The sequence below is a fragment of the Atractosteus spatula genome, chromosome 4 (assembly GCF_055471065.1).
Source record: "Atractosteus spatula isolate fAtrSpa1 chromosome 4, fAtrSpa1.hap1, whole genome shotgun sequence".
NCBI classification, from domain to species: Eukaryota; Metazoa; Chordata; class Actinopteri; order Semionotiformes; family Lepisosteidae; genus Atractosteus; species Atractosteus spatula.
The window spans coordinates 14,675,878-14,692,358 of NC_142709.1; the positions used below are offsets into that span (position 1 = coordinate 14,675,878).

At 41.6% G+C, this 16,481-nt stretch overlaps 1 protein-coding gene across 1 annotated transcript; it reads left to right on the forward strand.

Moving 5' to 3' along the window:
• Positions 1 to 1,240: 1,240 nt before the first annotated feature.
• On the forward strand, positions 1,241 to 16,121 carry clcn4 (Cl-/H+ antiporter 4). Its single transcript, XM_088913419.1, has 12 exons — positions 1,241 to 1,437; positions 3,286 to 3,437; positions 3,802 to 3,901; positions 4,260 to 4,447; positions 5,195 to 5,317; positions 5,691 to 5,897; positions 6,354 to 6,434; positions 7,739 to 8,284; positions 8,941 to 9,127; positions 10,679 to 11,077; positions 11,783 to 11,999; positions 13,370 to 16,121. The coding sequence occupies exons 1-12, from the start codon at positions 1,425 to 1,427 to the stop codon at positions 13,458 to 13,460; spliced, it is 2,304 nt and encodes a 767-aa protein (XP_088769545.1). The 5' UTR covers positions 1,241 to 1,424; the 3' UTR covers positions 13,461 to 16,121.
• Positions 16,122 to 16,481: the final 360 nt, after the last annotated feature.

Sequence of the window (16,481 nt, forward strand, 5' to 3'; positions counted from 1 at the left end):
CAGACACTTCCAAATCTTGAAGCTTGGGTTCTTTATGAAGAACTGACTTTATGCTTGAGAAAATATTTCTTTTTCAATCTTTTCCCAGGACACAAATCAGAAAATCTATCTCTTTGCTTAATTGATAAATATATATAAATGTACAGTAACAGGTAGGTAGCTTTTGAACTGAAATTGTAGCAGTTGGGAGGGATACATAACAATATTGACAAAATGGTACAAACAAAAGACAAAACAGTTAAATCCTACAGTATACGATTGACGTTGGTAATGTGGTTGACATTCTCTAGTTTACCAACTCTGTAGCTTACTCTGCTCCCATTTGCTAAATGCTGACTTGAGGATACGAGTATAAACGTTTTTGAATCATATTTTTTAAATTCAGAATCATCAGATTCTAACATCTCTTAAAACTTTTGTGCATACTAGGTAAAAACTTGAGAAGCATGTTATCAGTGACAATACAGGAGTGCAGGTTTTACGAAATCACTGTGTGTACTGTGTGAACCAGCCTACCTCAAATCTGGACAACTCACTGTCTCACCCTTGACTTCTATTAAGATGCACCAAGGATAACAGTCTCACATTTAAAGCACAAAATTCAATATTCAAACACCCACTAAAATCCTGTTAAAAGTAAAGAAAACGCATCATGTGGTTTTAATTAAAAATAATCATTTTGAACATTGATTTTCCACATACTGTATACCTCAATTTGTTGTTCTTGGATAAGTACTTTTTGTTTACTGTTTCCTTGTTCTGTAAAAGTGTTAATGTGGTCTTTGTTCTGAAAAAAAGCGATTGTATAAAAATACAGCTTATTCAAAAATGTGAGAAAAATGCGCCATACACCACAGAAAATTTAAAAAACTGACCCGACTGTTTTTAGTTTGGTCAAAAGATCCCGGGAATGCATTAATTTACCTCCTTTCTGACTACATCATAAGCATTTTAGCTGGTAGGACCCCGAGCTAATACGCTCCCGCATTTAACACCAAACTAATTATAGGAGCAAAATGTTTTAATACTTTCAAGATAGACTGTAAAGGTGTTCCTGCTTTGTTTCTTAACAAGAACGTAGCAATTAGGACTCCAAATCTTACTGTCGTAATATAAATGATACACAAATAAAAACATGTTTTTAAAAAGAAAAAGTCACGAAAATCATATACATCCATACAAACACGCTGCCGTCAAGCAGTTTGCTCGTGTGGAAAGGACAGCCGACAACCCTGCCAGCCACAGCTGTGCATTGTGGGAAAGCTTTATCACGGTCAGCGATTTTTTTTTTTGTTTGCGGCTGTTTTTGTATTTTGCTTTGGAAAGCGTTAATCACATCCTACAAACCAAGTACAATGAGTTAGTTCAAAATTTTAAGTAAAGGAAAAAAATCTTAATCGGGTGGGTTTGTTTATTCCGGGAGAATGGCATCGGATGGTAAGCCTGCAATATTAGTATTTAATGTCCAATGTGTGACTTGATTTAAGCTTAGGAGGCGGTTTTTATTAAAAACACGATGAACGGCATATTTACGATTTGAACTTATAAGCAGTAATTAAATATAGCATGAAAATATATGTTCACGTACAGAAAGTCCATGACTTTAAAATGGATTATTTGCTCCCCCTGCTGTTTTATGGAGCTAGAATTTATGAACTGTGACCAGGGAGCATTTACGCCGGACTGAAACCGAGCGAAACCTGCTGATGAATAATACAATAATGCAACCACGATGACTTGCGTTTTATCAGTTCTTCTCAAAGTATGCACAGTAGTAAATACTACATGTTGAAACTTTGAGTCATGATGCGGGGGGACCGTGCTCAACATTTTAAGTGATAAAATGGATGCAGGCTGATAACGTCAAAGCAAACATACACATAGATGCTCCTTTTCTCTGTCGTCCTTTCACACAACACTAAAAATGAATGACCCAGATTCCTCCCTAAAGGTGAAATTCGCGGATGGTACAGTAGCAAGGAGGGGAATCACGTGTCCCAGGTCTGTTCTTGCCCAGACTGCTCTCTTATTTGCTTCTGCAGTGTTACTTCACAGGAAGGTACTGTAGCAAACCCACTGTGGGTACATATTTCTCGTATTAGCTTCAAGTGGACAGGTAAGGGTTGTTCTTTTCTAGAGTATCAAAAAAGGGAAATCAAAATGTCGTTGTGCTCATGTAGGCGAAAATGAATTTTAAAAAGCTTAGGGTATAGTCATGGTCTTCGTTTCAGAACAGGTGCTGTAATAACATGAATGCGAGAAATCACGACACATACAGAAGAGACATCTTTGTCAAATGTAAGATATTTAATTTGTCCGGCGCCCCGAAATATATTCAGTAATTATATATTCAAATCGTGGGGGGAAAAGAAATTAGGTATTTTATTTGGTTGGATTAGACACGATTGTATCCGATTATCTGTAAAGGTGGTTTTTAAAATGAAAACGTAGGGGTCACGATTGGGGTCTTGTAGTGTATTGGAATGATTAAACAGTCCCCGTTTTCTGGTTGGCTGCTTAAAAGATTTGACTGTGGGCAGTAAAGAGGGAATAGTATAAAAGATTATCAGGAAATCATTGAGGAATGAACCGTGGTACAAGGTCTTGTTTATGAAGACGTCTGTTGCAGGTTCATGGTTTTGCCTTTTAAAATATTGACAGAAGAATTCTTCAAATCAGATCTTAATGCAGAGCTCTACAGCAGACACTGTCTGGAAACTTAAAAATGACAACAGTGACATGGATTGTGAGTTACAGAAACAAGGAGTAATTGAAAGATGGAAATCTTTTTTCAAGTGTTTTGGAGCATTTAGAGAACAACTGTTTCCTGTGTGATGTTAAAAGTTAATCCTAAGCAAAGCCATGAGTGACTGCAACTCTTATGCGACACAGACTTTCTTGCTGTGCGCTGCAGACATTGTGGCAGAAGTTCTCAAATTCAGAGAACTTCCTAAATAGTAGTATTGCACAGCAATGTGCTTTCCAACTGCCTTTTTTGCTTATCGAGTTGCTCACTTTATGGGCCTTGTCATAAACTCCAAGCTCCAAGCATTTTAATTAACCTTGAAGTTCAAGTGGGACTTTCAGTACAACTTGATCAGAGCACAAAAACTGATCTTCATTACAAGATAGTATATTATGTTTCCTTTTAATGAGAGCATTTTTAAAATTTAAGAGGTGGGTACGGTGCAGCCTCCAGTTTCATGCCCCTGGGTTGGAATCATCCTTGTTATAATTAAATCTTTAATTTTTCATTTATATATTACCTCACATTCTTTCTGTTAGAGACCAGCATGGTATCGGCAAGTGACATTAACGGCTCTAGTAACCTGATGGATTTCCTGGACGAGCCTTTCCCAGATGTAGGGACGTATGAAGACTTCCACACCATCGACTGGCTGAGAGAGAAGTCCCGGGACACTGACCGCCACAGGAAGGTGGAGCATTGACTGCCTCTTCTACAATGGGACACTTGTTTTTACCTTTTGAAGTTTTTCAGTAAATCTTGAATGATGTAAGACCAAGAATGTAGGAAGACTCAGTAAAGAGCGGAGGACATTTGGTCACTTTTCATGCTTTGTTGTCACTAGCAAATTGTTTTCCCAAGCTGATTTCCCCCCCAAAAAAATGCTTGGGGGCATTTTGTTTTCGATACACATGGTTCTTTGTACAAGAATGTCTGTGACTTAGCCTATGGTAATATTTTCATTTTAGTGACTGTTGAAGCTTTCAGGTGTGAAATCTGTGCATGTGCTTTAATGTTTTTTTTTACTAACTGATCACTCACGTCTTGTGTTTTAGATCACCAATAAAAGTAAGGAGTCGGTCTGGGAATTCATTAAGAGCCTGTTGGATGCCTGGTCAGGATGGGTTGTGATGCTTCTTATCGGGCTTCTGGCAGGTCTGTACTGAAGTGATTTTTCTCATGACATCTGGCCATCTTATTTTGAGGTTCTGCATTTTCCATTTATAGTTACAAAGGCCCTTTGTGTGACTTGTGAATTACAAGTTTAACCCATTAATATTACATCATTTTAAACTCATCAGGATGGGAACAGCAAATAAGTACAAGCGGGCTATGCGAGCAGTTTAAAAAGCATGTCTGTTTTCCCTTCACAGACACTTCAGATGAAATAGTGCCAGTAAATGAGTTGGTACTTTTGTCTCGGAAGTCAAAGGTAAAATACAGTCTCCTGTGACTTAACCCAGAATGAGTCAATAGTCTACCAGTACTATTTTTTTCTCACTCCTGTATCTAGGTACTCTGGCCGGTGTTATTGATCTGGCTGTTGACTGGATGACGGATCTGAAAGAAGGAGTGTGTCTGTCTGCATTCTGGTACAGCCATGAACAGTGCTGCTGGACCTCGAATGAGACCACCTTCGATGACCGAGACAAGTGTCCTCAGTGGCAGAAGTGGTCAGAGCTGATGATGGGCCGTGCCGAGGTGCGCAGCTTCAGAAATGGGCAGAAGTTTGCTGAAGGCCCCGTGCTTTTCAGTCTAAATTTTCATCCGTCCTCTTTGTTTTGTTTTTCAAATTGGAGGATTAAATTGTAGTGACTACAGACAACACGAAAATGTAAATCTTGTACAGTAAACCTCCGATCTGGAGTAAAACAAAGAGGATTGTGAATAGAAACTCTTTTGGGCTCATGGTTTGAAAACGTATTGGATTAAATCTTTGGATTAATTTGAAAGACTGGAGACTTGGTATTAATCTGCCAAAGTAGTCGCTAGTGGTGCTTGTTGATATTGCAGCACTGACTGCTTGAAGTATCATACTGTAATTTTTTCATTTTTTTCAGTTCATGCTTTATTATCTTGTGGAGAAAATGTGTTTTACGGCACGGTCAGATACAACAGGGAAGACAAACATTACCAATGGAGAAGATGGTACCAATAGTCTTACAGCTGGATAGAATCTGGGCAGCTGGTAAAGTGTGGGGTGTAGCTGTATACCACTGGGCATTGCTGTGTCCTGCATTCAGTCGCCAGCATGCAACCCAGCGCCCTAGGCGTGGACCTTCATAGTGATCAGACAGGAACATCATCAGTCGGGGTGGAAATGTAATGAGGCACTTGCTACCTGAAATGCCTAATTAGAACTTGAGGAGATTTGAAACTCTTTTGAATAACAAAAGCCTCTTTGTTCCTATTCATGTAGTGTTAACCCCCTCGTTTTCTGTTTCACAGGGCGCCGGTGCCTATCTCTTGAACTATTTCCTGTATGTCACCTGGGCGCTGTCCTTCGCTTTCCTGGCGGTGTCTCTTGTGCGGGTGTTTGCACCCTATGCCTGTGGCTCTGGCATTCCAGAGGTGAGCCTTAGAGATGATAAACACCGAAGAATGAACAGCCTCAGCTACACCAATGGGGTTTTGATGCTGTCATTTTATAATTGAGAGCTTGAGTTGTATTGGTTAAAAAAGGACCGCTTCTGAGACCTGGCTTTAAAAATACCTACAAGAAAAAATGTGAATACAATGTAAAATTAAAAATATTTTTTGAACTGTTTTATAAAGAATGTAATATTTTTCAAATTGAAGAATAAAGCAAGATGTATTTTGCATTAATCTTAGAAGGGAATGAAAACAAAGCACTTTAACTGTGTGAGAGATTTGCTGTTTGTTATTTGAAGTATTAGTTATTTGTAGTTCCAGAGATGATGGGTTTGTCTCCTGCTCCTGGCAGATAAAGACCATCCTGAGTGGCTTCATCATCCGAGGCTACCTGGGGAAGTGGACCCTGTTGATCAAACCTGTGACTCTGGTGCTGGCTGTGTCCTCAGGGCTGAGCCTGGGTAAGGAGGGCCCGCTCATTCATGTGGCCTGTTGCTGTGGCAACCTCTTCAGCAGCCTCTTCTCAAAGTACAGCAAGAATGAAGGAAAGCGCCGAGAGGTAAACTACACTACAGGGACACGCAAGTAATTGTTTCTGTGCATCTGTTCTCAAATGGCAGCACACTTAAGTTTCACCCATTCTCAGAATATCTTTTGTGCAATGCATGTTTCTGCCAGAGATATTCCCTAAGCTCTATTTTGTCTGGAATGTCATGTTACACACTGTCCCTTTTCCGAGAGATTTCCGAGAGATTAGACTTACACACCTGATTTGCTTTGTCTGAGGACTTCTTAAGGTCTTTGAAGCAAGGCGTCCCAGAGTGCTGAAATGTTGAAATGGCTGACGTGCACAGGATTTCATTCACCTGGATTAAATAACTAGACAATTGGTCATTAATGAAATCAGTGGTGTCCTGTATATTTAAGGAGAATTCCCTGGCAGCTCCCTCTTTTGTTGAAGTCCTCGCGGTGCTTGTGTTTCTGTCGTATTTCTCACCCCTGCCCCGGGTCCCAGGTGCTGTCGGCTGCTGCTGCCGCCGGAGTGTCCGTGGCCTTTGGGGCTCCCATCGGAGGGGTACTCTTCAGCCTCGAGGAGGTAAGTGCATGGTTTGCACCAAATGATTTCTGATACATAGGGTCCCGTTAGAAGTTGCCAAGGTATTTGTCGGTTTGCATAAACTTTGTCAGTTAATTAAGGAAATTAATTCAGATCAACACTTGCGTCGTAATTCAAGGCAGTGAAAACCAGCAGTATTCTGGGGTGCCCATACCGTGACTTCACATCATAATCCTTTGTGTTGTCCTCCATACTGTCTGTAAGTTTTGAAGTGAATGCTTTGCAAGTGCACACACTTTATCTTTATATGTGTATGTGTGTAGCGGTTCACCATGGCTGGAAATCAGTGGTTGGTGCAAGGTTATGTGATATTTGCAAAAAGCTGTTTGTCGAGTCTCGCTGTTGTGACATAGCCGAGTGTTTCTTGTCCCGAAATTCTGCAAGTCACCACTAGGGGGCCTGTGAAGACTAGGGATGTGGCTCCATGCTCATCCCATCGGACTGCCGCCTGGACATCTCAGAACATCGCTGGCAGCAGCTGTTCCTCTTAATAGAGGCAGCTATGGAAGATGCTCACGCAGGTGTCTCTCTGTTCTACCTAGAACCTCACCAAAGGCACCCCTGCTAAGGAGCATCTTGGAACCGAGCATTTACTCTTGCCCTCACAAGCTAAAAAAAACCCGAACAATCTCCTGCCGGTGATCAGTCTCTTCCAGAGATATTGAATGAAAAACTCGGAGGAGAAATCCCCACATTAGCACTTTATCACACTGGGAAAATAGTCTTTCAACAAGCTTATCAAGACTTATAATGGGACTGTCTGTCTAGGTCTGTTTTTCAGATTTGTGTTGCTTTGTAAATGTGATGCTGCATTGTTGCCGACTCCGACTCCACTGTCTGAGAAAAATGAGACTGTCTGTGTGACAAAAAGATTTTAAAACCTTTTTAAACTCATCATCATCATCATCATTTCCTAACCACTTATTTCTTGTGAGGTTCACGATCATAACGGGCTGACTAGAGTATACCAGCCTTGCCTTTCCCCAGCAGCAGTCTACAGTTGCTCCTGGAGGGGGGCATTAGAGAGAGAGATTATACAGAGGTATAATCCCAACAGCGTGTCCTGCGTCTGCCCCTGGGTCATGCTTTTTTAAAAAAAAATGTTCACAGTTTAAAAAAGGAGCCCGTGTACCTTTTTAACCGGTGAATGATAAGTGAATTCTACCATACACGGCATATGCTTGAAAAATTCAATTTTGAAGTTTGACAGGGGCGGTTATTGAGAAATGATCGGAAAAATAACCGGCAGCCATCTTGTCTTTCGTGGCCTCCTGTTTCCATAGGTGAGTTATTACTTCCCGCTGAAGACTCTCTGGCGGTCCTTCTTCGCTGCCCTGGTTGCCGCGTTCACCTTGCGCTCCATCAATCCCTTTGGGAACAGCCGTCTGGTGCTGTTCTACGTGGAGTACCACACGCCCTGGTACATGGCCGAGCTCCTCCCCTTCATCCTCCTGGGAGTCTTCGGGGGGCTGTGGGGAACCCTTTTCATTCGTGGCAACATCGCCTGGTGCCGCCGCCGCAAGACCACAAAGCTGGGGAAGTTCCCCGTGCTGGAGGTGATTGCGGTGACGGGCATCACTGCCATCCTGGCCTTCCCCAACCCCTACACCCGGCGCAGCACCAGCGAGCTCATCTCCGAGCTCTTCAACGACTGCGGGGCCCTCGAGTCCTCCCAGCTCTGCGACTACGTCAACGACCCCAACATGACCCGGCCCGTGGACGACATTCCGGACCGGCCCGCTGGCCCTGGGGTCTACACCGCGCTCTGGCAGTTGGCCCTCGCGCTCGTCTTCAAAATTGTCATCACCATCTTCACCTTTGGCATGAAGGTGTGTTTGTGTGTGTTTGTGTGTGTTTGTGTGTGTTTGTGTGTGTGTGTGTGTGTGTGTGTGTGTGTGTGTGTTTTTGTGTGTGCACGCCTCTGCCTTCTTCACTAAGAAGTGTACCCGAGGTTTTCTTCATGTAATGCACAAGAGGCTGGCAGGAGTTGTAAACGCTAAACCCTGACTTCTTCAGGACTCATAAAATCACCATGTTACCATGAGATTTTTAGAACTGACGTTAATTTTTTTTTTTTACAATGTGTGCTTAGAGCTCCGAGACCTATAAAGACTCAAGAAGTGAGCATACTCTTTATTTGTCTAACTTTGCAAAGTGATCATACCAAAGATTTGTGTTTGTGGGTTGATGTAAGCTTCTGTACTCTGAGAAGATCTCGGGGCTTTTAAGTAACGCTTGTAAAAAAACGAACTGACCCTACTGAGGCATTACAGAATTTTGACAGTAGGCGTCATGATATTAAGGGCAGAATAATATAGTTTTTCTTAGATCCAGTTAGTTTGAGAAAGTCATAACATTTGCAGATATATTGTCAAGTGTAGTCTGTTTGTAGCATTTGTATTTTTTTTCTAAAAGCCAAAGCTTTATTTTTTTAATGGCACTGTAGTTTTTTCAGTCTCATTTCTTTATTCTCAAATCTGGTCAGATTCCCTCCGGGCTGTTTATCCCAAGCATGGCAGTGGGAGCCATTGCGGGCCGGATAGTAGGAATAGCAGTGGAGCAAATGGCTTATCACCATCACGACTGGATTATCTTCAAGAACTGGTGCCGGCCGGGAGCTGACTGTGTCACTCCAGGTCTCTATGCCATGGTTGGGGCTGCAGCTTGTCTGGGTGAGAGAACTTGTTTCTGTCCCCTTTCTTGAACTCTGCTGCTGTTGTTTTGTCAGGAAGGAATGGATGGCCTATCAATTTGTACACCACTTATCCAAAAAAGGACTCAAAAGTGTACTGGGGTTTATTCGCCATGGTTCTGCTAAAACTTTTTTTTTTAATCATGATATCCAAATATTCTCTTTTAAAACGTTCGACCCCAATGGGTGTCGGTTAAAATGAGCAAAGGCGTATTAAAAGGCGTGTTAATTGCCAGAGAAGAGCAAATATTTTAATAAGGTGTTTTTTCACTTTAAGGTTTGGAGCCAGCACAGAGAACAAACTGTGCTGTGACAATCTGAATCAAATTATGTCTGCCTGTTTCATACATTCACATCATGCCTCCTAAATGACATGTGATAAGCTAAATATGACAGGCTGGTAGTACAGTTGATGGACTTGAGTTCAATTCCTGCCACGGTTCAGATTTCTAGACCTGATGTCTAAATTAATTGGCATCTCTAAATTGTCTCTGTATGCATGTGTGAGTGTCTTGTAATTTACTGGCATCCTGATTTGTGTGTATTCTGCCTTCTGTCCATTGTCTGCTTGGTTAGGATTTAGCTCAGCACGGCCCTGTATGGAACTAAGCTGTTATTGGAAATGGTTGAGTGTAGTAAATTATAAATTTAAAAAGTCAGATGTCATATACCTCCACCAATGTAAATTGAATATCCTTGAATATCCCTAATTGCTTATTAGCTTTATCTTATTGTGACTGCCACACCTGTTAAATTCTGTAAAATGTTAAAATAATGTTAAAAATGTTAGAATCACTAATATAGTAATGTTAAAGTAAATGGCAGTTGATAGAAAAGCACAGCAGTGTAAACGACAGCTTATCGTGATAATTGAAAAAGTCATTTAAAAGGAGCTAAAGCTATCGTGGATCTTGAATCTTTGTTAAAAAGCGATACTCGTTGGCTTCAAAGACTTCAGAAACTGCAAAATTGAGGGTATTGTTTAAAAATCAGAAATGGTTACTTGCCAGATTTTGAGTTCTGTATCAATCCAAGCCAAAGATGGGACGAATGGCCCTTGCAGGACCCCTGAGAAAGGGACGGTGCAGAATAGCCAATCAAACCCGACCGTGCCCATGGCAGAAAGCCTCATGAACATGCAGACTCCACACTGATCCCCCAGGTCAGAATTGAACCTTGGCCTCATGACCTCTGAAGCAGCAGTGTCAGTGTTGCCAGCCTGGTTTGAATAGCCTCAAGTTTCATATTGTTATAACCCGAAAATCGTTTTGTACATGAAAAGCTAATAGGGATTCATTCAAATGTAATGTATTTGAATGGAGCTGCTGTACACTAACACAGCTGCGTGTCATTGGATTGGATGTCCAGATTACTCGATCCACGAGCACGGTAATTAGATGAGAGTCTTGGGATGAGAATTAAGGATCCAGGCAGTCTTTGGTGAGTGAGTGAGCCTCACCGTTTATTTTTATTTTTTTCCACTGGTGCCCCTGACGTGTGATGTGCTGGCGTGTGGCGGGGTGGGCTGCAGGTGGGGTGACGAGGATGACGGTGTCGCTGGTGGTGATCATGTTTGAGCTGACGGGGGGGCTGGAGTACATCGTGCCCCTGATGGCCGCGGCCGTGACCAGCAAGTGGGTGGCGGACGCCTTCGGGAAGGAGAGCATCTACGAGTCGCACATCCGGCTGAACGGCTACCCCTTCCTGGACGTCAAGGACGAGTTCACGCACCGCACGCTGGCCACCGACGTGATGCGGCCGCGGCGCGGCGAGCCGCCCCTGGCCGTGCTGACCCAGGACAGCACCACCGTAGAGGACGTGGAGGCGCTCATCAAGGACACCGACTACAACGGCTTCCCCGTGGTCGTGTCCCGGGAATCCGAGCGGCTCATCGGCTTCGTGCAGCGCAGAGACCTCATCCTCGCCATCAGTAAGACCCTGCCTCTCTCTTCATAGCATTTACAGCAGCAGCATTGTCCCCAGCCCATCTCTGAGCGTGTTAGTCCTTTGCGAGCGCGAAGCACCGAGATATTTATATGCAGTGACTTTTGATGCCTGAGATTGTTTTGAGGTTCTCCCCTTTCACAGCTCTGTCTTTACAATAGCGAGACGGGTATGATTTTATACTATTGTAAGTTATAAACACTGTAGTAAATAACTTACTCTTAATTGGCCAGGCATGTTCCGGCAAGTTATTCACTTCAGGTGAGCTTCTACTGCATTCAGTTAGTTGTCTAAACTTGGCATTTAATTTCCTAGCTGCATTTGTCCTGTGTCTTCTGTTTTATGTATAAATGAAGAAGTCCCATTAAATATGTTATATACTTTTCTCTGTTACCTTCTGAGCACACAGTGTCTAAATGTCTGTGGAAATCTGCAAGGTTTTTTTTTCTGTCCATACCACAGGGCTTGAGATTTAATGTAAGTTTCTCAAGCCTGGACCTATTAACTATTGCATTTCATGAATAATTTAAGGCTTCAGAGTAGAGAAACGGGCTTGTAAACGTTCCGGTCAAGCAACCTTTTAAGTTCGATGAAGGGCCTAGATGACTAAGGCACTTGGCTGGAAAGCAAACTGCATTTGTTTCAGCTGTTTACGTGTTCTTTACCCCCAACAAACGTTCTTCATCGTCAGAGAATGCACGGCAGAAGCAGGACGGCGTGGTGAGCAACTCAGTGGTCTACTTCACCGAAGACGCCCCCCAGCTGCCCGCCAGCAGCCCTCAGCCTCTCAAGCTGCGGCGCATCCTGAACCTCAGCCCGTTCACGGTGACCGACCACACTCCCATGGAGACCGTCGTGGACATCTTCCGCAAGCTGGGGCTCCGGCAGTGCCTGGTGACGCGCAGTGGGTGAGTGCGGCCTTTTGCTGTCTGTTCCAGAGCACGCTGGGGCCTGTGGTCATACTGCTTGGGTCCTGCGGTCGGATGCAGTAGCGCTTGCGTTCAGCAGCTCTGGTGCTTTTGTAATACAAAGTGTGGCACACGGGTTTGGATTTTTATTGCAGGGACTTTAAAATCTAAAAAAGGTTGTTTTTTTATTATTTGTAAATCTGTCATCCATCCATTTTCTTACCACTTCATCCAGTCCGTGGTCGGGGGAGAGCCGGACCCTAAATGTGCACAAAGTGGGGTACACCCTGGATGGGACACCAGTCCATCGCAGGGCACACACCCACCCAAGCCAGTTTTCCCAGAAACCTCTTAACCTGCCAACATGTCTTTGGACTGTGGGAGGAAATGGGGACACCTGGAAGAAACTACCACAGACACGGGGAGAATCTACAAACTTCATGCAGATAGCTCCCCAGATCCACAACTTCAACTAACATGGCGCCATTGTGCCACCCCGTTGTAAATCTTGTGTTCGATAAAAACAACAACCTTCTGTGGCTTATTTTCCTTTAATTGATTAATTATTCGAAGCTGACTGGAGTGTTCCCACTAATCCAGAAATGTGCAACAAAATATTGTTTTTAGCCAGTTTGGAGGTACACTCCAGTTTGGGTATAAGGTGATATTTAGTCTTGTGTGTGTAATACCACTGTACTCGGTGTTAAGGAGAAGTGGTCTAGGACTGAAGGCTAGATTCAAGTGAGAGTGGAACAGGCAAGAAGGCAGGCAGAAACACAGTCCAATGCTGAAAAACAGGAACAGGCCGAGGTCAAATGCAGGAAGACTTGGGAGTAAAGTAGCAAAGGGAAACTCAGAACTGAAGCTGAGAAAACAGGCCAGGGTGAAAGTCAAAGCCAAAAACAAACACTAAGATGCAGATCGGGGAAAGTACAGGAATGTGAAGTCAAACAAAATTCAGTTGAAACATAGGAGGTAAGTAAATTGTGAACGCCAAGACTAGTAACTGAAAACTAAACTCCAGAGAATGCAGAGATACAGGTCTTAAATAACAATGCAAGTTACAGCCTAACAGGTAGCACCGATTGTCATTCATAGCACGTTGTCATGGCAACTAACTGATTAACTAGATTAGCACTATTGGTGGCGAGTCTGTTGTGATGATTGATCTGATATCACACTCTGCAAAAACGATTAACAGGTTTCATTTGTTGTGGAAGTGTCAGGTCTGGTGGTTTTTGTGGTATCATTTAGTGATCATGTCTTGTATTCTTTGGTTCTCTTTTTAATGCAGTTTTTTATTGCATTTGCCCTCGGAAAATCTCAGCACCTTGGACCAATATTACATTGTCATGTTTCTTTTTTTTCAGGCGCCTCTTAGGCATCATAACAAAAAAGGATGTTCTCCGCCACATGGCTAAAATGGCAAACCAGGACCCTGAATCCATCATGTTCAATTAATCAGTGTCCAAGGTAGCTCAGCGCTCAGCAGCCCACCTACTGATGCCTTCAGGGATTCCTAAGTTTAGCCTGGAAGAGCCTGCGGACAGGGCATCGCTACAGTGACTTGTGAAACAGAAACAGCTCCTAATGTAAATGATCTCCCTAGAGGCTCTGCTGTGACAAATGCAGAAAGACTAAGAGAGCGTGGCGAAATGGCAGGAATGAGAGGACAGAGCACCTCTGGGGTTTAATGTGTCTTGTTTGCTGCTACCGTAAATGTCATTGCTAAGCTTGTATCTTTTTTAAAGATGTGTTACTAGGAATACATTGGAAGTGTTTCTTCAACCGTTTTAACTAGGAATAATCGTCCATCTAGTGGGTCTAGCCTGCTTTGACAAATTGTACAGTATACCAGTTTCTGTAGCATCTCTTTAAAACTGTACTACCTTAAGGGAACTTGATGTGTCATAGAAGCAGGATATTGGGATTAATGATATCAGGTGGATGATCGTACTGTACTAAGGAATTATTTTGCACGCTCTACAAACGTTCAGCTTTTCTTCCTAAATAGAAGGAAATTGAAATTTAAATCCAGTTAATGAAAATGAAAGGCATTTTGGCAGCATTATTCTACAACTTTTGTATGTTGATTTATTTTCCTTTGTCTTACTGCCATAATTATTTATTTACTGTTTGGAAAAGGGTATCAGGAAAAAAAAGAAGATAAAAACAAAAAAAATCCTTCCCTCCTGCAAATTATTCAAATTCTTGAAGTGAATGATGTATAAATACTGCATTTAGCATTTCACAACTGTTGTGGGCTTTTAACACATAACATTGCAATGAGTACTGTAACTGCAGTTTGTAAAGTGTACAGAACTTCAAGAGAACAGTGAACTTGACAGCTCATGAGATGATGATGACTGTTGTCTCACGGTTTGTTTACTAGATGCATTTGACCTGTCAGCAACTATCTCAGAACCTTCCAATCTGAATTGAAAGTGTGGCATTTTCTCTAGCTGCTGTACTTGTTTTCTCAGAGAGACCATGCATGTTCCTCTTAAGTTCAGGAGGTCAGTTTAGGAAAGTATCCTTATGAGGGGACACTTGTGGCAAGCATGTTAACTTTGTGGAAGTTCTTTTCTAAATCTGTATCTTGTGACAAAAATGCCAGCTAAGCTAGAGTTTGTTTTCATAGCAGTTTATTTTGGAATTCACTTATTTGATCAACATGTAAGCAAAAAAATGTGAAGCTTTAGGAAGTAATTGCACAATATTTATATTTTATATAATTGTAGTAAAAATATTCAGAGTATATACTGTATATATATAACTTTGCTAGATTGCACTGAAATCACATTAACGTCAGTTGAATTAGCATTAACATTGTTTTAATTTATCTTTAAAGTGTCTTTAAATGTTCATGTTTTGTTGACCGTGGATTCAATATAAAAAGTGTTTTTTTTAATCTAACACAATTTGCATAGCAGTCAGAAAGTAAAAGTTGTGTCTGAACTGCAAACTACGTAAAGAGTAAGCATCAGATCTTGCACATGAATTGTTTTACTACAGATCTTTCAATGGAACTTGGGGTTTTGAGCCCATGTGGGTTTTAAGAAACACAAAAGACCCGTTTGCCTTTGCAGAATGTGCAATGGCCCTCTACAACCCTTTGACTCATACTAGAGCATTTAAACTCGGGAACAGACATCCTTAAAAACAGAGTGGGTAGTTTTATACTCCCTTAGATCTGAAAGTCTTCTGCAATCCCAATAGTCGACTCGGTTATTATTTGTTGTTTGAGGCTGCATGCAAAGGACATTTCATGTGATGGATGAAGACATTTGTGAAATGCAAGTTCTGAAAAGTGGTGAAATAGTACCTTTCATCATGGCTAGAGTATTCAGATGCATTCTGAAAACCAAGAAAGGATTTGACACTTTGCTTCAGATAAGATAACTGATCTGATTTGCAATGTTTAGGTCATGACAAGCCTGTGTTATTTTGAGTGAGATAGAATCAGGATGTTTGAAAGGACGTTAAAGTATTTTCCTGCCCCAGCACGTTTACAGACGTCTACGTTTCAAAGTGCACTTTGTATAATTTTCTGAAACGAAATCCAGGCTCTTTTATGCATCATCATTCTGGTATTGTTTAATGCTTTAGTGTAAGTCTGAATTTGGAGTGTGTAGTTCATTAAAATTCAATATAATACTAACCTTTTGCTATGAATTGTTCTGTTAAAGTCTACAGTGATGCAATTAATCTACCATTTTAGGACATTGATTTTCCCTATTGGCAACTTTAAAGGTGCATTAATGTACAAGATGTCTGATATTTACCGGATGGTTCCAAATGTAACATAAAGCTAGAAGAATAAATGTTATTTTAAGGTTGCTCTTTGTACTCCCGTTGCTTCAAGAAATTAAGGTCTTGATGCACTTTTAGCAGTATGTTTATGTGCTTTTTTAGGAATACTTTGTTTTATTAAACTCCGTTGTATTGTGTATGTTTGTTATGAGTTCTCTTTCTCTTGCTTAACACCTGTATTAATGTAATGTCATAACTGCTCTAAAACGTTACTTCTACTATTTCAGAGGTCAAGATCACTTAACATTTTTATTTCTTTTGTAAATTTACATTGTCACTAAACTTGTAAAATAAATACATACTGATAACATTTTAATGTATTTGTAACTTTTTCCTTGATATTGCTGCCAGGCTTAAAATGTAGAAATCAAATGTGTTCTGAGTCAACTTGATGCTTTTTGTTTCCTGTTCTTGATGCCTGGCATTAGCACCAGCCTGACTAGGTTTGCAAAGATGGGTACAGTTAGGGAAAAGAATACATTGTATTATGTTAAAAATCCCTCTGTGATTATGCTGTGTAATACATCTTTCTGTACATTCTGATGTCCACTCCTGGCTCGCTGTTGGCCTTATGGATTTATGTTATCACCATGTATTATCCAGTACCGCATAAATCATTTTTACACCGTATTTTATAACTGTTGGTAACTTGAAATGCATGTTGGCATT

Excerpts from the sequence above, each read along its gene's own strand:
- clcn4 (XM_088913419.1), top strand. Across the intron at positions 6,435-7,738 it reads TACTCTTCAGCCTCGAGGAG|GTGAGTTATTACTTCCCGCT; the intron begins GTAAGTGCATGG and ends CTGTTTCCATAG. Across the intron at positions 8,285-8,940 it reads TCTTCACCTTTGGCATGAAG|ATTCCCTCCGGGCTGTTTAT; the intron begins GTGTGTTTGTGT and ends AAATCTGGTCAG.